Source organism: Plecotus auritus (genome assembly GCF_963455305.1).
Source record: "Plecotus auritus genome assembly, chromosome: 6".
Lineage (NCBI taxonomy): Eukaryota > Metazoa > Chordata > Mammalia > Chiroptera > Vespertilionidae > Plecotus > Plecotus auritus.
In genome coordinates, this window is record NC_137773.1 from 103,452,876 (window position 1) to 103,477,639 (window position 24,764).

Consider the following 24,764-nt stretch of genomic DNA (forward strand, 5'->3'; position numbering starts at 1 on the left):
CAGACACATCTGGAGGACTCCCCTTTCTGGCTTACAATGTCCCTCCCCCACCACAGGTTTGAGTTGAGAAAGACTTAGTTAACATTTATGCCACTTTATTCACACTACTTCATTATGAAATACATGCACCTTGGCATAAGAATTTCTGAAATTCACACAATTTACAGATATTAAATGGGTCACAGATTTCCAAGTCAGAATTATACTTGTGTTGTCATTCCTTTTGGACCAGTGGATTTAAGTCTTCTTCTGCCCAGTTTCCTCTTCAATCAGACTTTCCTGAAAAATATGTGAGTAACAAATAGATCAGGGTTGCTTTTACTGGCTAAATTTCATTATGCATGTTTTGATACATTATTTCTAAATCATTGAAATAGAAAGAAAAGTTTCATTTGTTTTGTGCACTAGAAAATGCTAAAGAGATATACAATCATGTTTTTTAAAGTTGTTTATAATAAAATCTACATCAATAATTTAAGGATAGGATGTGAGGAAGATTGTGAAAGAAGGGTCTGAACTATCAGTTTGCTATTAACCAAGCCTTTGCTTCAATTCCTTCTCCTAATGTCGTGTTTGGGAAATTTTAGTGCTTGCTATAGTATTTTATCACGCAGTAAGCAGGATTAGAAAGAGAAAGGAAATAAAGATGCCGGCCTGCGATTTTCTTTTTCCTATGGGTGTGGAAGTTCAAGTCAATGGAGAAAACCAAAACTATAGCTTAACTTCACATATGATCTATTCAGGCTTTCCCTGCTCCTGGGCACAACATCGTTACCTGCCATGCCTCCTAACTGTACAAACAAGTAGACATGGGGCTCAGAGAACACCCACACGGACCTCAAGATTCCATTCTATATTCAATTCTCTTTGTACTTTTTAAAAAAATCAAGTCTATATTGGGTTACTATAGTTCCATTTTTTAAAGCCCAAGGATATGCATAGTGATTTTAGAGAGAAAGGAAGAGAAAGAAAAGGTGGGCGGGGGAGAGAGAGGAGAGAGAGAGAAAGAAAGAGAGAGAGAGAGAGAGAGAGAGAGAGAGAGAGAGAGAGAGAGAGAGAGAAACATCCATGTGAAAGAGAACATAGATTGGTTGCCCTCCAGATGTGCCCCAACCGGGGATGGAACCCACAACCCAGGTATGTGCCCTGAGTAGGAATTGAACCAGCAACCTGCTGGTACATCGAATGACGTTCAACCAGCTGAGCCACACCATCTGGACTAGGGCACCATTTTTGATTTCTGTATTTCCCAGGGACCACAACGCTGTACTAGGACATCTGAAAAATTGATGAGAGGGATGGTTACCTAGGGAAGAGTCTAGGGGTGTACAGTTGAGGAATATATGGATATACTGAAGGACTGACACGGAGCAGTGGGAAGAGATTTGTTTTGTCCATCATCCTAAAGGCTAAAGCCAAGATTAGTAGATAAAGTTTACAGGGTGATTTCAATTCAATTTATGAAAGAAAAGAAAAAAAGGTTCCAGCCATTGTACTCTAACCACTGAAAGGGGGTGTCATGAGATAGTGAGGGCCCTACCACAGGAGGGACTCAGGCAGTCAGGAAGGGAAGTCGCGAAGTGTCCCCTAAGTGGATAACCGACAAGATGGTTCCCAGGGGCCGATCCATTTCTAAAGCTCCATGTTACCTTTTTATTTTTTTAAATATATGTATTTTATTGATTTCACAGAGGAAGGGAGAGGGAGAGAGAGATAGAAACATCAATGATGAGAGAGAATCATTGATCAGCTGCCTCCTGCATGCTCCCCATTGGGGACAGAGCCCGCAACCTGGCCATGTGTCCTTGACTGGAATCGAACTGGGGACCCTTCAGTCCATAGGCCGAAGCTCTATCCACTGAACCAAACCAGGTAGGGCGTTATTTTCACTGTCACTCACCAGCGCTCCTTTCAGCTCCCTGAGGGCAGAAGGTGGCTGGTGAAGGGTGCATTCGAAGTGTTGAGGTTCTGCTAGCTGATCAACCTCTTTGGCTCTCTGAATGTGATTCTTGGAGATGGAGATAAGAGACATGAAACAGGATTTCCCATTTCCACTAAAAATCATCTGTAGAAAATGGGGTCAAAGTGGATGCGGGACTGAGAAAGGTGTGGGATTGGGGTGGGGGCTTGAGGAACACACGTCTGCCAGGCGGTGGAGGTGCTGGGGAAGGCAGCAGAGAGATTTCCTCTCTGGAGATGCTGAGGATGAAGTACTTCTAACTCAGGAGAAGACAGTATACAAAATATGCCAGAGTTACAGTTATGAATAGGGTTGATTTTTATGTTCTAATTTTTAGTAAGTATGTCATAGTTAAATGAGAGTTGCTTCACATACAATCTGTGTAAAGGAAACTTCAAATTCTGGGGCTTCTATATTTCATACTAAATTCTTATTATTCTCCAAAAAGAGAGATTTCTTTCCAGTGATTTTAAGTTTCTTCAGTTAAGTTTCCCATTTTCAGGCTTTTATTAAGTGTCCCAGCCCCGAATCAACATCCTTTAGGGCCAAGTTTATTTCCCATTAATTAAAAAACAAATAATAGCAAGAACTGTTTTTTATAAATCCACTGACATTTTTTGGGTTAACCAGCTACATTATGGTCCCTCTCATGGAATCCTCACATCCCAAGAAGTTGCATTTTATAAATTAAGAAAACCAAACAAACCCCAAGTCCTCTGTTAGCACTGAAATCTAATTTACATGAAATGAAATCCAGCCTATTTTCCAGTATATGTTTTGTCTCCTTGAGCTTGCTAACTCTCTGCTCTAGCAGTCTCTGACTTCTATGCTTTAAATACCAATATTAGTAAAAAGAAATTATAGAGCATGCACACTTGATAAGGATATGTATTTATAAATTATAAAAATGTGCTGCTGATATGAATCATAGGTACTTTTAAAAGATAAAATAAGAAAGAAAAAAACATAAGCAGAAGTTCTAAGATTTTCTTTCAAACTCTCAAGGATTATCTTGCCCTAGAGCAGTGGTCAGCAAACTGCGGCTCGCGAGCCACATGCAGCTCTTTGGCCCCTTGAGTGTGGCTCTTCCACAAAATACCACGGCCTGGGCGAGTCTATTTTGAAGAAGTGGCGTTAGAAGAAGTTTAAGTTTAAGAAATTTGGCTCTCAAAAGAAATTTCAATCGTTGTACTGTTGATATTTGGCTCTGTTGACTAATGAGTTTGCCAACCACTGCCCTAGAGACCCTGGCTCCATCCGTTGTTTCCAATTCCTTTGGCAATTCTGTGTGCTCTGAGCACCACACCTTGTGCACTTGTGGCTGTATTCTCTTGGAGTTGTTCCTTTTCTTTGCCTTGTTAGTCCTCATCTGAACTGAAAGCAGGAATGGATTTTACTGTGTACGTGTCTTATCACCCCTGGAATACCTAGGACGGAGTCTAGAGTAGCATTGTAGACACACCCAGAATGTGAGTATCATTACTATATTTGATTATTGGGCCAAATAAGCCATGTCTAATTTGGAAAGTGAGAGAGACTTACCTCTTGGAATAAGTCAATCAAATTTTCTGTATTTCTTTTTCCTCCAGGGCGCAATCCATAGGACCAGTGCTGGCTGGAGCAGCTCACCACACACAACGTCAACAGAATAAGCCCAGCTAGAAGTTTTGGAATTGGCTCCATTCTAATAAACATCAGTGCAACAATCAGATTAGACCCAGACCGGGTTGAGCAAAAGCTAAAGACCTCTTTGGTGGAAAGCCTAACAGTTGTGTCACTATCCCAATGGAAGATGGGGGTAGGAGTCGTCTACAATTTTCACATACAGGCACATACCCACTTGCTTATCTTGAGTTTCCTAACCATTGGGGGACAAACACAGTTCTTTAAACTAAAATATTCTATTTTTATTTTCATTATTATTTTGTTATCCAAACTCATGATTTATCCCTTATGAAGTTCACCTTTTTGTCTTAACCTTCTCCCCTTTTGTCATTGGTTTTCAACTGTGTCATTCCTGGGGTAAAGGAAATTGGGCCATCTACTCTGATAAGTAGCTCCTACTGAAAATTTCTGGCTAAAAAGTATGTTTTTTTTTTTACTTTAAATGGCTACAGTAGGTACTAATTACATTTTGCTGACTACCTGTCCTCTAGTCTCCATGCATTGGTGCTGGCTGGACTGTGAGTGAGAGAGGACTCACTCAACACCTTTTAATGCACTGAGTCCCAGACCAGATATCTCCCTGGCTAAGGTGGTCTCAAATGATCTAACGATCTGTGGAGTTTTCTCAAAGAATCTTCAAATTAATTTTCATTTGATGGGAAGAGGCTAAAGACAAAATCAAGTACTGGTCAACCAGCTGTTGTTGCAACTCCCCAAAGGCTAGATCTCTGTGGCCAGGGGTGACAATGGCCATAAAGGTCAATGTTTCTTTAGACACCGTCACACCTGGACTTAGCCTGTAGGATGTAAAAGCCCCATAGACAAACAATAGTATGCAGTCTTCAAAAAGTGCGAGAAATAGCAAGCATTTTACCTGTCCGAGAGCAAAGAGCCAAAGAATGCCACGCTTTCTCTGGAGTGTGTTGAATGCTGTGCCTTTTCATTTTCCTAGCTTCTTTTTTATACGAAACTTTTCCGGGACCCTGAAATCTTTCCCGCTGGTAAATTGTACTGCACTTGGACTATTTTTTAATGGTATGTTTTTTAATCCTCACATAAAGCCCTTTAATGGAGTGTGTAATTAGAACACCCACTGGTATATCTGTTAAATTTACTTAAATCTTGCCCATTAAAACCTCAGCTAAGACTTTCATAGCTAAGACCACAATTCAAAGAGATTAAAACCTAGCCAGGATGGCTTTCCTTCAAGAAATTGACAGACCCATCAAAAGTTCAAGGACAACAGCTGTCTTAGATTAAGTGATGTTGAATGCACACATAAAAGCTTCCACAAAGAAGGCCATGTAATAATTAGAGAAAGAAGTTTACATGAAGATGCCTGGGAGCTGGTCTCAGCACTTAGATCTGTAAAGAAACTGATTTATAAATAATAATGATTGTAGGCACTACACCAAGCCCATGTAGAACCCTAAGGTATATTGTATGGGGTGGAAAATCCCCCAGTCTCCTACCCAACAGGCTCCCTCCTTGACTTGAAAGCCTTCTATAGCATAAAAAACATAAGCAGAAACATTGCAGTTAGAATACATTAAGCGCAAGACCATCTAGAGCAGACTTAGGTCAACTGTTCGTCTCATTCCAGTAAATGCTTACATAACCAGTTAAAATATGCAAATCACAGTACTAAAAGCAGTGGGAGCACAAAGATGAGAAATAATAGTTTCCTGCTGTAAGACCAACCTCACTCATTATTAATAGTCCTACAAAGTGGATACCATTATCCAAACTTTATAGATAAATGCTTCAACCCAGCAGCGAGTCCTTGGATATGTTATTTACACAGTGATCTTTATTACATTTATTTGAATAGATAATTGTCTTTCTCTAATTTACCAGTGGTCTCTGACTCATGATAGTCAAGGATCTCATCTTAAACATGTTAATAAATTCGTAGTTAGTATCCAATAAGTATCTATACTAATAAAAGGGTAATATGCTAATTAGACTGGGAGACCAGACATCTTCCTACTGTCTGACTTCCTTCCAGACAAAGCCATGGTGGTGGGGGCTGAGGCAGAGGTAGTTAGGGGCAATCAGGCCAGTAGGGGAGGGCAGTTGGGGGCCATGAGGCCGGCAGGGGAGGGCAGTCAGGGGCCATGAGGCCATCAGGGGAGGGCAGTTGGGGGCCATCAGGCCAGCAGGGGAGCAGTTAGGTGGCGATCAAGCTGTTAGGCAGGCAAATGGGTAGTAGCCAGTGGTCCTGGTTTGCGAGAGGGATGTCCCAGATTGGAGAGGGTGCAGGCCGGGCTGAGGGACCTCCCCCCCCCCCCACCATGCACGAATGTCATGTACCGGGCCTCTAGTAGGTATGAATAAATGAATGAAAGCAAGGTCTTTAAACAACTTAAGCCTAATGCTTTCTCTATTTCTGCAACAAAGATATGTTTAATCTGACATAGAATTACATTTTCATGTACAATTGGCTGTAAGGACTGTTATGATACACTAGAGGCCCAGTGCATGACATTCGTGCACTGGGGGCGGGGGGGAGTTCCTCAGCCCAGCCTATGCACATTGCAGTCTGGGAGCCCTCGGGGGATGTCCAACTGCTGGCTTAGGGGAGCGGGCCTAAGCTTTCAGGTGGACATTCTTAGCGTTGCTGCGGAGGCGGGCTCCCGCCACCACCGCTGTGCTCACCAGCCGTGAGCCCGGCTTCTGGCTGAGTGGCGCTCCCCCTGTGGGAGCACACTTACCACCAGGGGGCAGCTCCTGCATTGAGCGTCTGCCTCCTGGTGATCATTGCGCAGCATAGCGACCGGTCATTCCACCATTTGGTCAATTTGCATATTAGTCTTTTATTATATAGGATAGTAAAATGGTTCAAAACAACTGGATATTTGGTCATTATAGAGCCAGGACTGGCAGCTTCTCCTTGGGTAGAACGCTAATCAATCAGTTGTTGCCCAGTGTCTTCAGGAACAATTACATTTGCAAGGATTTCAGAGAAAGAGCAATGGTGTCCTGCCCAAATAAACTCCTCTGCTTTGCTCATCCATCTCTGCAGGCTGCCAGATCCTCAGGACAGGTTGCAGAAGGGGATGAATTTTAAAGTATAGTTGCAAATGGAAACTCTAAAAATAAAACATACATGATTAAATTATTTTTTATACTCTGAATAATTTAAGGGCCATTCTGACATGAAGGAGTGGACTATCATCTCACCATAATAGAAAGGTAATGAAAAGCTACTTTTCAACAAAAGTTCATTATGTTTGAACAGTGTCCATTTAAAGTGTCCAGTTGATTTCCTGTTTGCTGAAAGAGATGTGCTTCTTCTAAGAGTGCTGCAGAAGCAGATGTGGTCTTTGGTTAGGACTAAAGAGAAGGGAGTAAGTACTGCTGACTCTTACGGTCAGATTGACCACTTAGCTCTGGTTAAGCATCACTAGATTTCTTATTTCTATCAGCTGGTATTACATTCTTGAAAAATGCTTTGAAGTTTTCAGATGAAGATAGCCACATACTCTATGAACTCATTCAGTATGCTTTATGCACTCTAAGTCTGCATTAGTATTGTTGTAGGTCTCGAATATCAAGGGCAAAGGTCAGATTTGTTTAATCTTCTATAGCATCAAATAGGGCATCAAATATGCAATTAACATCTTGATGTTTAGTGACAAACTCTGAACCTTTATGTAGTTCCAAGGACAGAACAATGTACCATGAAGCTAAATTTAGTCAACTGGGTTAAAATAATTGGATTTTAGAGTTACCAATTTTTTTCTAAATTTAGAAATTTCCTGTTAAAGTATGGCTTTAGAGGGAAAATGGCTTCATTGTCTGCATTAAAAGAAACACTTTTAAATTATTAATATGCAACAATAGTGATTTAGTAAGCTTGTTGACAGACAGATGCAAACCTCTTTGTTTGTCCTAATGTGAAATCTCAGCAGGAAGAACTCCTGAACACCTGCTGACATATCTAAGGTTGTGAAAGGGTTTCAGAAAATTAATCCTTGAATAGGTGCTCGGTACGGAAAATAAAGTAACTGTTTTTCTTTGCAGAGGTGTACCTTTTCATTTTAAAAAGTTAAAAATAATACTTCCTTGGAGATTTAATAACATTCTAGGGCTTTTCATATATTAAAGATGATTTAGTCCTGGCCGGTGGCTCAGTTGGTTGGAGCATTGTACCTTGCACCAAAAGTTGGAAGGTTCAAGTCCTGGTCAGGGCACATACCTGGTGTGCAGGATGTTTCTTTCTCTCTCTCTCTCTCTCTCTCTCTCTCTCTCTCTCACATACCTGGTGTGCAGGATGTTTCTCTCTCTCTCTTTCTCTCTCTCTCCGTCCCTCCCTCCCTCTCTAAAATCAATAGAAACATAATCTTCGGGTGAGGATTTCCTTTTAAAGATGATTGAAAGTTGACTTGAGGGTAGATTTACAGTATAAATAGCCAATTCATAAATGAACAACTGGAGAAAATCTTCAAATATTGATTTGTGATGGTAACTTTCATAAGAAAATAAATTTACATTATTTCCTACTAAAAGTTGAAACTGTAGTTTTTCATTGATTTTTAGAGAGTGTGGAAGCGGGCGGGCTAAATTACTAGGCTAAATTACAGCATAACATAAAATAATGCTCTAAACAATTACACAGTAGAGCACTAAATTTCATCCACGTAGATAATTTAGCTATAAAACATTTTTCTGTCCCTCCTTCCCAACAATAACTATATTTTTGCCTCTGTGTATGGACATGTTTCATCACTAGGCCTAAAGGAAGTTTTACTATTTTGAAACTTTCCTCCCTCCTTAAAATTCTCTCAAGTGGTCAGGCAAGAATGTTTTTAGTGGGGGTGGGGGGGGGGCGGCGGGCAATGTATTTAAACAACCTAATAGAGCTAACTGGTAATGCTCATCAGCTAAAGAGTGACACAAATTAAATGAATTTTGGGAGGCAGTCTTTTATTTTTTGAAATTTCTTCCTGTTGGTGGATTTTAAGGGGATCATAAAATAATGTTTAAACAAATAAATTTACTTTAAACAAATAAATTTACTTTGATGGCCCTTTCTTCTTCTTCTTTTGTTAATTTTCACTGGAGGATATTTTTCCATTGATTTTTAGAGACCATGGAAGTGGGTGGGGAGGGGAGGGTGGGAGGAGAGAGAAACATTGATGTGAGAGAGCCACATAGATTGGCCTATGTTCTAACCAGCCAGGGCCAATAAATTAGTGAACCACCTGGTTGGGTAGCTCAGTTGGTTAGAGCGTCATCCCAATACCCCAACATTGGGGGTTTGGTGCCCATTCAGGGCACATACAAGAATAAATCAGTGAATGCATAAATAAGTGGAACAAATAGATGTTTCTCTCTCTCAAATAAATTTTAAAAAATTAAATAAAAAAACTAAACCATAGTAAGTGTTATGCTGTATTTCTTTTCCACCCAGACCCTCAGGGCTAGTCATCAATACATACTGAAGAAATATAAGCAAAAACTAGAAAGTGTTGCTTTTCAAAAGATAGACAAGAAACTCCTTTTCAACATTTCACATTGTTTATTAATGCAGTATACATTAGACCCAAATTCTGCAGTTTCTAAGACTATCATGTTTCATTTTTCAGATTCTTCTGCACTTTTAGGTTATGTCTACAGAGGTACCCTTAAGTAGATGAACCACATTTTCTATAATTGTTGAAAATATACTACAGAATGAAATGGTTTAAATATAATTTAGGCACATATTGATTATGAAAATAGATATCTCTCAATACAATAATTCTCTGTATTGGTAAAAATAATAAAGCAAAGAAAATAATTCATTTCTGAAGTTGCTTTCCTTTACCTGTAAAGGCCTGATCTCCTCCCACTATGCATATACCCTTCACTGTAAGGAAAGCTTTGCATATGTATATATAAAAGAATAAGCTATGTAAATATTCAAGACATGTCATCCTCCCAAAGGATACAAAGTGAGTTTTAATAATTAATTGCCTCAACTGATGAGTCTGGAGAATTCAGAATCCATTTGGATACAGCGCTATTCCTGCTCTTGGGGCAGATGTAAGGACACCGTTTACTGGTGAGGAAGTACAGGCCCGTGTCTGCTACTGCAGAGAGATAATGACTCAAGAAAATGAGGCTAAAATTATTAAAACCAAACCAAACCAGAAAATATAAGTTAAAGAACCACAGGTGCTGACTGACTGGTATTACATTTTGGACCAGCCAAATGTTTTTATTTTTAGTTAAGTTTTTTTGGTGGCTATAATTGAACAGTCAGTTTAAAATCCCTCATTCTCCACTGTAGGGTTTTAGCTGCAATTCTATTGTGTAGCTATCTAAAAGATGACTTTGCAATACCCATTCGTATTTTACAGCATTGATTACAGTGGATTGCGACTTAGTATCTAGTTCTAAGCTGGCCCTGACTAAACTATTTGGCCACTGAGTTAAATATTAGTAACACACCTTGGTTTTTTGGTTTTGAAGTATCTTCCTATGCTTATTTTGAGTGTACAGGAGGAAACTAGGCTGGTAGTGTAAATAAAAAATTGCCTGGTCTGCATTGAGTGGAACTTGCTTAGAATGAAATTCTGAAGAGTGCTCCTTTAAAAGCTGTTGCTACAGGTTGTTACTACAGAGTTCCACTGTAACTTCAGCTGACAATGATGTACAATGATGTCTTTCTTTCAACTCTTGTCTCAACCAGTAAGAATGGAGGATTTCTTTAATTCAGCTACTATTTTGTTCTAAAAAAAGTAACCATTAAAATGAACCTGAAAAGAGAGCCTTTGGGAGTCTGATCTCACCATATTCACACGGTGTGACACGTAAAGGAAGGCAGCCCTAAAGCTTTTTATAACCCGAACAACCTCTTGAAATTTTCATTTAAGTTTAACAATTTAAATATCCATATGCATCTAGAGACTCAATAAATACAATTTCATATGTTGTGCTTCTCATAAATGAAAATCCTCAAATGCATTTCAAACCAAGATGGTAATTCCACATCATGCCTATTGAAAGCAAATATGATGGATACCATTCCTGGTCATAAAGCCAGGAGAACCCCCAACTCCACTCAAAAGGCAGCAATCTAATCTAGCTTCCCTATAGCTGGTAAATGAGTGCTTCTCTGTTAAAACCAGAATGTGGGAAAAAGCCACTTTTTCCCTTATGCACCACTGAGAATAAGCATAATCCTCTATGGTTTTGTCTTTTTAATTTCCTTACAGTGTTATTTCTTCTAGACAACTGAGTGGAGAATTAAAAGTGATAAGGAAAATATTTTCATCTTGAGCATCTTCCTCCAGCCCTAAATTCTCATCTGACGCTTTGTGACATATGGAGTGGTGTCAGCATCTCTTCAAATATGGCTCCCTTAACGTTGGAACCTCTCAGGTTGGCTTCCTGAAGGTCACACCCAGATAGGTCGCAGTTCTGTAAGACAAAAACAATAACCATGTAACTAATAGAGATTTAAGGTTTTATCTATTCCTTCTCAAAAATGATTCCTAGGCATGTTAGGAAAAGGTTGCTATATAATAAAACTTGGTTATTTCTGGAAAATTTTGGTTTCAGAAGTCAGATTTTCTGATATTTCCATTTTTTCTCTCTAGTTGATGCTCTGGCTGACCCCCTCTCCCCCCCACACACATAGACATTAATAAGGAAACATGTCCCTTGTGATCATGTGTTCTACAATCAGTCATTTAAAATCATTTAAAATCCAGAGTGGACTCAAATGTAGTAAATATTATCTAAACAATTTTACCACAATCCAAGAACAACAACAATGAAAGGGGTGGGGGGAGAATTGAGACACTATTTTGACAAATCTGAGAGAAACAGATTTTACTTAATAATTAAATTTCATTCCTCAACTCTAACATTTTTATAGCAAGGAACTACCTTTTTTAACCCCCAAATTATGTGCACAATTCAATTCATTTTAATGAACCTATACAACAGTGTAACTACCACCATCATTGCAAACTGCTTTTAAATTTCTCTTGAGATTGTAGTGTGACAGATGAGACAAGAGATTCTGAATAAGTCCCTGGGGATGGTGGGGACCATAGTTAGAGAAGGGTGAAGGCACATAACCTTTTAGGACAGAATGTCAGCTGCTGCCCCCCAAGAGTCAACCACATTAATCTTTACAATCACTTGCACAGAGGGAGGCTTTTGCTGTTTAACCATTGACTACGTGGCATCTGAAATCAAGGAAAAAAAGTCATCATCTTAGGTGATGGTAACAAATAATAACAAATTAAGTAATGGTGCTTAACTTATTTATATCTTCAGCTGTAGGCTGGCACTTTTGCCTTTAAGTTTAATAGGATCTGCTATTCTGCTGCTTAGAGCTATTAAGAGAACAAGGCAAAACATTTTTTAAAAAATCAGCAGCAAATTTTGATGTACTGTTCTCTACAATCCAATCTATGTCAGATTTTCTTGTATAAGGCTATGCTGTTTAATATGATGGCACCAGCCAAATGTGCCCCTTTACATTCAAATGAATTAAAATTAAATAAACTTAAAAATTCATTTCCCACTTACACTACCCACATTTGCAGTGTTCAACAGCCATGTGGGCTGATGGCTACTGTACTGAACAGACACAGAGCATGCCCAGCATTGCAGGAAGTGCTACTGGCCACGCCAAGGCCGGCCTATCCATAGCTACTGAGCCAGCTGGCAAAACTGGCAAATCAAGGCAAAACACAGAATACAGTGCTGATGAGAAAGCTGAATTAAAATCCCACGTTGAGAATTAAAAAGAATAGGATGCCAATTTCAAATAGGCTTTCCTCAGCCTGATTTCAAACCTGGATATCAGTTAAATTTCTCAAGTAGTTCAAGAAATAATCTGGCCCCATTTAATTGTTTGGAATTGAAACTGAAGAAAAACGATAAATTAGGTCAATAAAGCATCTATCAAACTTATCTACATGAGAAAAACTCAAGGAAAAGAGAGAAATGAAATGAACTTAGAATGTCAAATGAATTTTCCCATCTGAAACTGGCATCTCTGACTTAGGAATTGATCCTGCTCTGGAATTCAGGCTTAACAAGCACTTGAAAGGAAAATATCCCTCCAGCTGTTCTGGCCAGTTACTTTATTGATTGATTGATGTTAGAGAGAGAGAGAGAGAGGAAGGGGGAGTGGGAGAAAAAGAGAGAGAGAAAGCGAGAGAGAGAGAGAAAGTGAGAGAGAGAGAGAGAGAGAGAGAGAGAGAGAGAGAGAGAGAGAAACATCGATTTGTTGTTCCACTTATTCATGCATTCATTGGTTGATTTTTGTATGTGCCCTGGGAATCAAACTTGCAATCTTGGTGTATCGGATGCTCTAACCAACTAAGGTACCCTACCAGGGCCAGACAACTACTTTATGATTTCAATAAATTTTGTATGAGGTACTCAATGATTTTAGATTAACAAAAACTTTTTTTTCCCCAATCCTCACCTGAGGATATTCCTACTGATTTTTAGAGAGAGAGGAAGGGGGAGACAGAGAGAGAAACATCAGCGTGAGAGAGAAATATTGATGGTTGCCTCCCTTAAGCGTCTGATTAGGAATCGAACCAACAACCTAGGAATGTGGTATGTGCCCTGACTGGGAATGGAATCTGCAACCTTTTAGAGTATGGGAGGAAGCTCCAAGCAACTGAGCCACCTAGCCAATTCTAACAGAAACTCTTTAAAAACTGGTGACTCACCTCTAAATCAGTTCCTGCCAGAGTTGCTCCTCTGAGGTTACAATTCTTCAACTTTGCATTTTTTAAGGTAGCGACTCTCAGGTTAATGCCTGTCATTTGACTTCCTTCCATATCCACACCTTTTAGATTAGCACCTAGAGTGAACATATTTGGGGATTAGTTGAACTTGAAAATATTTATAGTCACCCAACTTCAACGAAACCACTTTAAGACTTAAATGGAGAAGAATGATGACAGGGACTTTTGAAAATGTCTAACTTTTGAAAATGATTCTGAACTATAAATCTCGGTGTCTCAATCAGCTTACATATATAGAGTTCACTGTTATTGATGTGTTAGCTCAGATTTAAGAATGTTTTAGAATATAATTTTGAGGGAGTAATTCAATTAGGTCTTAGGATAATTAGCACTTTTATAATATGCCTCCATAAGTTTATGACAAGAGAGAAAAGTACTATGCCTTCGAAATACACAAGTAAACAAAGTGACCAGTGCACAGATACAAGAGAGCAATAAGAAATTCATAAACAAAACATTAAATTTAAAAATGACAAAAACTGCCTGGCTTTGTGCAAACTGAAATTCTTAATTTTGGTCAGCATAAGAATATGCTGCTCTGTTTGAAAGTTTAAGATGTTGATATGTAATTCTCTAACTGAGGCCTCATTAAATGTCAGAGGCTGGATCTCCCCGAGTTCTCAATGTCGGTTAGCCTATGACTCAGACCAAGATATGACTGATTCCTGTGCAAATTCCCCAAGCATGGTGACAGAGGAAATCTACCCAGCTATGGTTATGATTTACCTGTAACAATTACTTTGCTGGGGTTTTTACTTAATGGTGTGTTTTCCCCATAGAAAAGTTAATTACAGACAGAATCTCACCTTCTAAATTGGCTTTAAGACCAGAAGGATCTTCAAAATTACAGAGTTTCAGGGATGCGCCTTCTGCATTAGAACAGAGCATCTTGACTCCCTGGAGATTTGCACACTGGCAAAGAAAAGATTAAGATTCAGAATTTCGTTTGGAAAAAAAAAAATTGGCTCAAACAGTTGTTAAACAAAAAATGTTTAACTTCCATGGCTGAAAGTCTCTTTATTTTATTATTATAATTTTTATTGATTTAGACAGAGGAAGAAAGAGAGAGAAAAACAAAACAAAACATCGATGTGAGAGAGAAACATCAAATCGGTCACTCTGCACACGGCAACCAGGGATCAAACCCACCACCCTCCTAGTGAACGGGATGACATTCCCACCAATCAAGTCACACTGGCCAGGGCCTGAAAGTCTTTTTTTTAAAAAAGGATATATTAGGCCATTACTAAAAAAAGAGAGAGAGAGAGAGAGAGAGAGAGAGAGAGAGAGAGAGAAAGACTAATCTTGGGGCATAGAGTCTAAATCATTAGCAGCATGGTTATGTAGGAAAGATAGGAATGTCCATTGTCCTGGAGTTTTGCAAGTATTTTTAAAATTATATATATATATATATATATATATATATATATATATATATATATATGGATATAGATATATTGATTTCAGAGAGGAAGGGAGAGATAGAAACATCAATGATGAAAGAGAATCATTGATTGGCTGCTTCTTGCACGTCTCCTACTGGAGATCCAGCCTGCAACCAGGGCATGTGCCCTTGACCTGAATTGAACCTGGAATCGAACCTGGGACCTCTCAGTCTGCAGGCTGATGCTCTATCCATTGAGCCAAACCAGCTAGGGCTTGCAAATGTTTTTATACATCAAGTAAGGGGAGGGGGGCAGGCAAGCAGAGGGGTGGGAGGGGGCAGGGAAGGGGGATATAAGCCTTTCTGAAAGGATTTACATTAGCAACAGACAAAGGGGATGGGAGGAGGTGAAGCAGGGCTAGTTCTGGGATTGGCAGCAGAGTGGAAAAAAGGAAGTCTGATCCTATAGATTAGCAGTGGGCAGTAGATTTAGAAAGTTGATGTGTAAATAAATAGGGGAGGCTTTGTGGTGTCTGGCTTTTCTCTCTTGGATAATCTCAGAAACAGCAACTGGAAATTAATCCTAAATTCTAACAGATATACAGGAATGTAAGCAGTCTTTCACCAGAGCTATTAATAGCTATCAACAGGCTAACTGCTCTGTCTCTTTCTCTCACTCTCCAGCCACTATGATTTTAATTTAGAACGTCTCAGAATTTTTATCTTGTCACAGTAAAAGAAAAAATAGAAAAAGGGGAAGAAAAAATCACTTCCATATACTAACAATTATTTTCTGTCACAATAAAGACTTTTCTAATTGAAATCAATACAAACTGAGAACTGTGTTAAAAAATAATTAACAAAAGTCAAGTTAACAACAGCATGGCCACCTTCCATGAAACTTAAGAGTTTAGATGAAGTTGGGCAGTAAGAACTCTGATACACCTATTTCTATTTTTATAAATAGCCCTGGGAATGACAAACGACAGTAGGAATGTATGGATAAGGAAAGCATAAACTTGTTAGGGGTATGGATTTTTCTCTTTCTTTATTACAGTAGCAATTAATCAATGACATTCTAGATGTTCAATCATGCTATTACTAATTTCATTTCAAAGGTCAGGATACTAAAATCAGTAACAAATTGTAAACTGGGTCTTTTTAAACCAACCTTGCTACACAACATTGCCAAGCATAAGCACCCAAAGCACAGTGTAAAATACAGAGTAAAAAGCTAGAAAATGGATGTTAGAATTTTAAATTATGTCAATTTATTTCAAAGGGTTCAGTGCCATCAGATCTGAACTTTGACAACTACTAGATAAGGCAATGTTGTTTATAAGGGTGACATTAACATTAGACCTTCACAAAATTATGACCATCAAAGTAGAATTTTAAAGTGTTTAAAATTGGTTAAGGTAAATGAGAGACATCTGTAATACTGTCAACAATAAAATATATATATTAACAAGTTGGTTAAGGTACTATATCAATGATAATTGTAGTTGTTATAGGTAGAACAGTGAAGAAATCTAAAACCCTAAGACTGATTAAGTTATGTTATAGCCATTCCTAACAAGAAAAATCCTAGTTTCATAAGTGCAATTTTATTTACCCTGTAGTCAGTTCTAGTGGAAGGAAGATAAGCTACAGATTATTTAAAACCACAGATAATTGATAAATGCATGTACATTCCCATCTATACCTGCACATTAATACAAGGTAATACAGAACCCAAACTGACAGATAATATAATGAGCACCTAGAAGGGCCAAAATAACTAAAGCATAAGTGGATTTTTTGGTACTTAAAAATATAACAAGACATGAAGCTGATATCTGAAAATAAATGTGTCTGGTTCTCTATGCAATGTTACCAGGTAAAACAGACTGTACATATTATCAAAAGCTCCCAAGGTAACTATGTAAATATCGCTCCATACTCAAGGCTGTACTATGAAATCTTACAAAGAAACAAATACATAAGAAATTCGGTGAAGTTCTCTGTCTTCAACCACAGAAAGTATTTCACCCTCTGTTCATCAAATGGTAAAGCAAGTCACCAACATTGGTACTTAGGTGCTATGTAAACCAACACTGCATCTGTAAGAGTTGTACTGCCTTACTACAGCAAGGGACAATAGCTTTTGAGGAAAGAAGTTAGGTTATTACTGTTGTTTTTAAAAGTATGAAAATTGTATTAATATTATGATTTTAAAATGGTCCTTAACTATAAGAGATAGATAAATATTTAGAGGTGAAATAATGAATTGCTTTAATATAATCTGTGGAAGGGATATGTGCAGGAGGTTCAAGATGGTGGTGAAGTAGGTGGATCTTGCTCACAACGCCTCCTAGAACAAAACTTGAAGTTAAAGCAAAACTGGGGAGCATTCACCATGAATTACTAACTTGAGACTATCTGAAGAGGAAACTTTTAACCAAGGACCACAGAAGCCACATCAAGATTGCACCTGTCCAACAGCTTGCATAACATGGTCCAAGTTGCGCCTCAAGGTCAGCAGCCTGAGTTGATCTCACCCGCGAATGGGCCAACAGCAATCAAGACCCAATTACAATAGGAGGGCCCACATAACCCACACTAGGGCATTGCTAGAGCATGCAACACAGGATATCAAGGAGACGGTGCCACTGGGTCCCAAAGGACACCTACTAAATAAGGCCACTCCACGAAGGCTGAGAATCACAGCAGATCTACCCAATACATAGAAACAAACAATATGAGACAGCCAAGATGGGGAAACAAAGAAACAGACTCCAAATGAAAAGAATAGGAGAAAACTACAGAAAAAGAGCTAAATGAAATGGAGGTAAGCACTTTATGAGACATAGAGTACAAAGTAATGGTTATAAGGATGCTCAAGGAACTTAGTAAGAATTACAAGGAACTTAGTGGGAACTACAAAACATGAAACAAGGAATACAAACCCTGAATAAAACCCAGTTGGATATGAAGAATAGCATATCTGACATCAAGAATATACTGGGAGAAATCAGAAGTAGATTGAATGAGGCAGAAGATCGAATCAGTGATTTAGAAGACAAGGTACAAAAAACACACACAATTAGAGCAGCACAAAGGCAAAAAAATTAAAAAGGAAGAGGATAGTTTAAGAGAACTTTGGGACAACATAAAAGGTAACAACATCCACATCACAGAAGGAGAAGAAAGAGAGCAAGAAACAGAGAACCTATTTAAATAAATAATGACAAAAAACTTTCCTAACCTGGTTAAGGAAAAAGTCACACAAGTTCAGGAAGCACAGAGAGTTCCAATCAAGATGAACCCAAGGAGACTCACACCAAGACACATCATAATCAAAATGACAAACATTAAAGACAAAAAAAGAATCTTAAAGGCAGCAAGACAGAGACAGAAAGTTACCTATAAGGGAGTACCCATTAGAATGTAAGTGATTTCTCAACAGAAACACTTCAGGCCAAAGGGATTGACATGAAGCATTAAAGTAATGAAAAGCACTTTATCCAACAAGGCTATCATTTAAAATTGAAGGCGAGCCCTGGCTGGTTTGGCTCAGTGGATAGAGCGTCGGCCTGCGGACTGAAAGGTCCCAGGTTCGATTCCAGCCAAGGGCACATGCTGGGGTTGTGGGCTCGATCCTCAGTAGGGGGCGTGCAGGAGGCAGCCGAACAGTGATTCTCTCTCATCATTGATGTTTCTCTCTCTCTCTCCCTCTCCCTTCCTCTCTGAAATCAATAAAGAAATATATATTTAAAAATAAATAAATAAATAAATAAAATTGAAGGCGAATAAAGAGCTTCCCAGACCACCCCCCCCCAAAAAAAAGGATACAGGAGTACATTACCACCAATCCAGCATTGCAAAAAATGTTAAAGGGAGTTCTTTAAGAAAAAAAAGAGGGGCTTGGACGCGGAGTCTGCGCCATCTTGATCCGGAAAGTGGAGCTTATCTGAAGCCTGAGAATCCACAACTGCGGCACCCCAGGAACAGCTGCGAGCCCCAGAACAACGCTCCCCAACTGGCGCAAGCACACGGGTTCAGAGGAGCTCTACACTCCACCACGGAAAGGTCAGATTTCGCCTGAGATAAGGTGAGGTCTCTGGTCCCGGCGGGAGAGAGGAACGCGCGTTTCGCGGGAGCTGGAGGACCAGGGAAGTCTGTGCCTAGAAAAATCCGTGGCTGTAGGGGCTGGCGTGATCTGTGAATGTGGAAAGGGGTCCTCAGAGCTGCTAAGAGAAGGGCACTCTAAAAAGCAACCCATTTTGATCTGAAGTGCAGGGACACCCTAAGAATTTCAGGCAGTCCAGACTTACGCGCAGCCCCTGCGTTCCCTGGGTGCCTGGGTTTACGCGCAGCCACGGAGTGCGCACACTTGGGCTTTTTCCTCTTGAAATTCTGGCTTCTGATTACTAAGCCCAATACATAGGATCACCCAGTTGGGGACACCCTGGGAGACTGCAGGGGAAGGTTGTTTTTCTGGAACCCGGGGATCGGAGCGGGGAGTGAACATCAGAGAGTCAGCTCTGAGGCAGACCACTCCCACAGGCCGGTGGGAAAGAGTGCCACAGGGAAAGAAGGCTCTAACACTGCCTAGAGAGGCCATAGATAGACCCGGAAGTCAATCCAGAAACACTGCCACCCAGGGGCTGAATCACAAATTGACTCTTGTGTAATCAAAAATAAAGGAATACGAGAAATTAAGACACACCGCCTGCTTAAAATCAGGACTGGCTTACAACACCGAAGAGCAGTGGATCGCAGGGAACTGCAATACTGTCTGGACTGAGAAACAGGCGTGCCAAACAGAAAAACAGAGGAAGTGAATGACCTTCACTACTTCACATTTTATTTTTACCTTTTATTTTTTTATTTTTTTTATTTTTTTTTTATTTTCATTTTTTGCATCTTTTAATCAAGAAACTTTTTTTTTCTTTTTTCATCACTTGATTTTACCTTTTTAATGATTACATTTTTATTTTCAATCCGTATTATTACTACTGCTATTTTATTTTATTTTATTTTATTTTTTTAAGTGTCATTTTACTTTCTCTTCATTTTATTTTGGGATTAGGGTTCTACATTCTATTTTTATCTTTCCTTTAGCATCGTTTTACTCTATCTCAACTCTACCTTTAGGCCATCACTCTCTTCCTAACCTCCCCCTTTTCAGTGTCCTGTTTATCTTACCCTTGTACTGCTTTAGATTTTCCCTATTCTTTCTGTTTACCCCTTGTTAAAATTTCACCCTACTTACATATCTAATCTCCAATCCCCTGCTCCAAGTCCACATACACCTCTCCCTTCACTGTCTGAGCTATCCATAAACTTGTCCTTCTCTCTGTCCTTTTGTTGTTGTTTGCTTGAATGTAGATTATACCCAATTTTTATGCTTTTTTGTGAGATTGTTTTGCTTATTCTTCTTTTGTTTATTTTTTTGTTTGTTTTGTGCTTCAGCTTTCCCTTGCCTCACTCCGTATTAGTTGGTGTTGTAGTTTGTACTAATCCCCAGGCACTTGTTGCTGGCATTTGCTGGGATTAGTGATTGTTCTATTGGAGTTTTATCCCCAATATATATAGTCTGTTCCCCTTTCTCTCTTAGTCACTTTCTTGTCTCTCTTACTTTTTTTTTTTTCTTTTTCTCTTTACTTTCCCTTTTCCCAATTTCATTTTCACACTCCTTTTTTCTTTTTTTCTTTCTTTCTTTCTTTTTTCCTCTTCTTCTTTCTCTCCTATCACCTAATTTGCCTTTCTCTGGTGGTCACCTTTATTGGAGGTTATTAATATCGTGAATACATTCCTGTTCAGTGCCTTGTGAGTTGTACCTGGTAGTGCTGTATTTTGTGCCTTTAAATCAACCCAGGAGAGAGAGAACTACATAACCAGACACCCAGAGAAGAGAGACCATGGGGAGACAAAGAAGCAGCCCGCATATGAAAGAAAAACAGGCATCACCAGAAAAGGAAGTAAACGAAATGGAGGCAAGCAACCTTCCAGAAAAAGAATTCAGAGAAATGGTCATAAGGTGGCTGAAAAGAATGGAAGACAAATTCGACAATATGAGCAAGAACCAAGAGGAAATGAAGAAGAACCAAGAAGAAATGAAAAATGACATCGCTACTGTAAAGAACTCAATAGAAAGCATCAAGAGTAGACTAGAAGAAGCAGAGGACCGTATCAGTGAGCTAGAAGACAAGATGGAAAAAAATACCCAAGAAAAGCAACTTCTAGAAAAAAAAATTAAAAGGCAGGAGGAGAGTCTAAGGGAACTTTGGGACAACACGAAACAAAACAACATCCGCATAATAGGGGTTCCAGAAGGAAAGGAAGCTGAGCAAGGAATAGAAAACCTCTTTGAAGAAATAATGACAGAAAATTTCCCAGATATAGGGAAGAAAAAACCCACACAAATCCAAGAAGCTCACAGAGTCCCAAGCAAAATGAACCCCAAAAGACCGACGCCAAGGCACATTATAATTAAATTGGCAAACACCAACGACAAAGTAAGAATCTTAAAAGCAGCAAGAGAGAGACAGAAAGTTACATACAAAGGAACCCCCATCAGACTAACAACTGATTTCTCAACAGAAACTCATCAGGCCAGAAGGGAATGGAATGAAATATACAAAGTCATGCAAAGGAAGGGGCTGAATCCAAGAATACTGTACCCAGCAAGGCTGTCAATCAAAATTGAAGGTGAAATCAGGAGCTTCACAGACAAAAAAGGACTAAGGGAATTTATTACCACAAAACCAGCAATGCAAGAAATGCTAAAGGGTCTGCTGTAAAAAAAAAAAGAAAGAAAGAAACAGGAAGCGAAGAAATAACACAGGGTTAAAGAATAGGAATGGCGACAAATAAGTACCTATCAATAATAACTTTAAATGTAAATGGATTAAATGCCCCAATCAAAAGACATAGGGTAACGGATTGGATAAGAAAACACGACCCCTATATCTGCTGTCTACAAGAAACCCACCTCAGAAAAAAAGACGCACACAGACTGAGGGTGAAGGGATGGAAAAAGGTTTTCCAGGCAAATGGAACTGAAAAAAAAGCTGGGGTAGCAATACTTATTTCTGACAAATTAGATCTCAAACTGAAAGACATAACAAGAGATAAGGAAGGCCATTTCATAATACTAAAGGGAGCAATCCAACAAGAAGAAATAACTCTGGTAAACATATATGCACCCAATACAGGAGCACCCAAATACATAAAAAAACTCCTGGAGGATATCAAGGGAGAGATTGACAGCAATACAATCATAGTAGGAGACTTTAATACCCCACTATCACCACTGGACAAATCCTCTAAACAAAACATCAGCAAAGAAACATCAATCCTAAATGACTCACTAGACCAGATGGAATTAATTGACATCTTCAGAACATTTCACCCCAAAGCCACAGAATATACATTCTTCTCAAGTGCACATGGGTCATTTTCAAAGATAGACCATATGTTGGGACATAGGCAAAGTCTCTTCAAATTCAAGAAGATAGAAATCATATCAAGCATCTTCTCAGACCACAGTGGCATAAAACTGGAAATCAACTACAATAAAAACAACCCAAAGAAATCAAACACATGGAGACTAAACAGCATGCTATTAAACCATGACTGGGTTACCAGAGAGATCAAAGAAGAAATAAAAAACATCATGACAACAAATGACAATGAAAACACTACAATCCAAAATCTATGGGACACAGCGAAAGCAGTCTTGAGAGGGAAGTTCATAGCTCTACAAGCCTACTGCAAAAAACAAGAAACAGGGGTAATAAATTACCTAACCCAACAACTCAAAGAGTTAGAAAAAGAGCAACAAGAAAAGCCCAGTGTAAGCAGAAGGAAGGAAATAATAAAGATCAGAGCACAGATAAACGACATAGAGATCAAAGAAACAATACAAAAGATCAACAAAACCAAGAGCTGGTTCTTTGAAAGGATAAACAAGATTGATGAACCTCTAGCCAGGCTCACCAAGAAGCAAAGAGAGAGGACCCAAATAAACAAGATCAGAAATGAAAGAGGTGAAATAACAACAGATCCCGCCGAAATACAAAGGATTGTTAAAAAATACTACGAACAACTCTATTCCAACAAACTGGACAACTTGGAGGAAATGGACAGATTCCTAGAAAAATATAACCTTCCAAAACTCAATCAGGAAGAATCTAAACAGCTCAACATGCCAGTAACTATGGAAGAAATTGAAGCAGTCATCAAAGAGCTTCCGGCAAACAAAAGCCCGGGGCCAGACGGCTTCACAGGAGAGTTCTACCAAACATTCAAGGAAGAACTAAAACCTATCCTCCTCAGACTATTCCAAAAAATTCAAGAGGAAGGAACACTTCCAAGCTCCTTCTATGAAGCCAGCATCACCCTCATACCAAAACCAGATAAAGACAACACAATGAAGGAGAATTACAGGCCAATATCCCTCATGAATGTAGATGCCAAAATCCTCAATAAAATTCTAGCAAATAGGATCCAGCAGTACATCAGAAAGATCATACACCATGACCAAGTAGGATTTATCCCAGGAATGCAAGGATGGTTCAATATCCGCAAATCAATAAATGTGATACATCACATAAACAAATTGAGAGATAAAAATCACATAGTCATATCAATTGATGCAGAAAAAGCATTTGACAAAATCCAACACCCTTTCTTGATAAAAACTCTCAACAAGGTGGGAATAGAAGGATCATACCTCAACATAATAAAAGCTATATATGATAAACCCACAGCTAACATCATACTCAATGGGCAAAAACTAAAACCATTTCCCCTAAGAACAGGAACAAGACAGGGATGCCCACTCTCACCACTCCTGTTTGACATAGTACTGGAAGTATTAGCCACTGCAATTAGACAAGAAGAAGAAATAAAAGGCATCCAAATTGGAAAAGAAGAAGTAAAGCTGTCCTTATTTGCAGATGACATGATATTGTACATAAAAAACCCGAAAGACTCCATCAAAAAACTAACAGACTTAATAAATGAATTCGGCAATGTAGCAGGATACAAAATTAACGCCAAGAAATCTATGGCATTTCTATACACCAACAATGAACTTACAGAAAGAGAGACTAAAAAAGCAATCCCATTTTCCATCGCACCAAAAAAATTAAGATACTTAGGAATAAACCTAACCAAGGAGGTAAAAGACCTATATGCGGAAAACTACAGGACCCTGAAAAAAGAGATAGAGGAAGATATAAACAGATGGAAGAACATACCATGTTCATGGATTGGTAGAATCAACATCATTAAAATGTCCATACTACCCAAAGCAATCTATAGATTCAATGCACTCCCCATTAAAATACCAACGGCGTATTTCACAGACCTAGAAAGAACTCTCCAAAAATTCATCTGGAATAAAAAAAGACCCCGAATAGCCACAGCAATCCTGAGAAAGAAGAATAAAGTAGGAGGGATCTCAATACCAGATTTCAAGCTGTATTACAAAGCCACTGTCCTCAAAACAGCCTGGTACTGGCACAAGAACAGACATATAGATCAATGGAACAGAATAGAGAATCCAGATATCGACCCAAACCAATATGCGCATTTAATATTTGACAAAGGAGGCATGAGCATACAATGGAGTCAAGACAGTCTCTTTAATAAATGGTGTTGGGAAAATTGGACAGATACATGCAAAAAAATGAAACTAGATCACCAACTTACACCATACACAAAAATAAACTCAAAATGGGTACAGGACTTAAATATAAGACGGGAAACCATAAAAATACTAGAGGAATCCACAGGCAGCAAAATCTCAGACATATGCCAAAAGAACTTTTTCAGTGATACTGCCCCTAGGGCAATGGAAGCCAAACAGAAAATAAACAAATGGGACTACATCAAAATAAAAAGCTTTTGCACAGCAAAAGAAACCATCAACAAAACAACAAGAAACCCCACTGTATGGGAGAACATATTTGCAAATGGTATCACTGATAAA

The 24,764-nt window shown here is 38.9% G+C and overlaps 2 protein-coding genes across 2 annotated transcripts in view; both read right to left on the reverse strand.

The window, feature by feature from the left end:
• Positions 1 to 237: 237 nt before the first annotated feature.
• Positions 238 to 3,655, reverse strand: GNRH1 (gonadotropin releasing hormone 1; the record flags this gene model as incomplete). Its single annotated transcript, XM_080675483.1, has 3 exons — positions 238 to 279; positions 1,901 to 1,996; positions 3,503 to 3,655. The coding sequence occupies 3 exons, from the start codon at positions 3,653 to 3,655 to the stop codon at positions 238 to 240; spliced, it is 291 nt and encodes a 96-aa protein (XP_080531609.1).
• Positions 3,656 to 9,133: 5,478 nt separating this feature from the next.
• Positions 9,134 to 24,764, reverse strand: part of KCTD9 (potassium channel tetramerization domain containing 9) — a 54,064-nt gene continuing 38,433 nt past the window's right edge. Inside the window, exons 10-12 of the mRNA XM_080672617.1 lie at positions 14,202 to 14,307; positions 13,318 to 13,451; positions 9,134 to 11,035 (exon numbers count right to left, since the gene is read on the reverse strand). Of these exons, the coding sequence (XP_080528743.1) occupies positions 10,919 to 11,035; positions 13,318 to 13,451; positions 14,202 to 14,307 (357 nt within the window). The 3' untranslated portion in view covers positions 9,134 to 10,918. The remainder of the gene's footprint in view (positions 11,036 to 13,317; positions 13,452 to 14,201; positions 14,308 to 24,764) is intronic.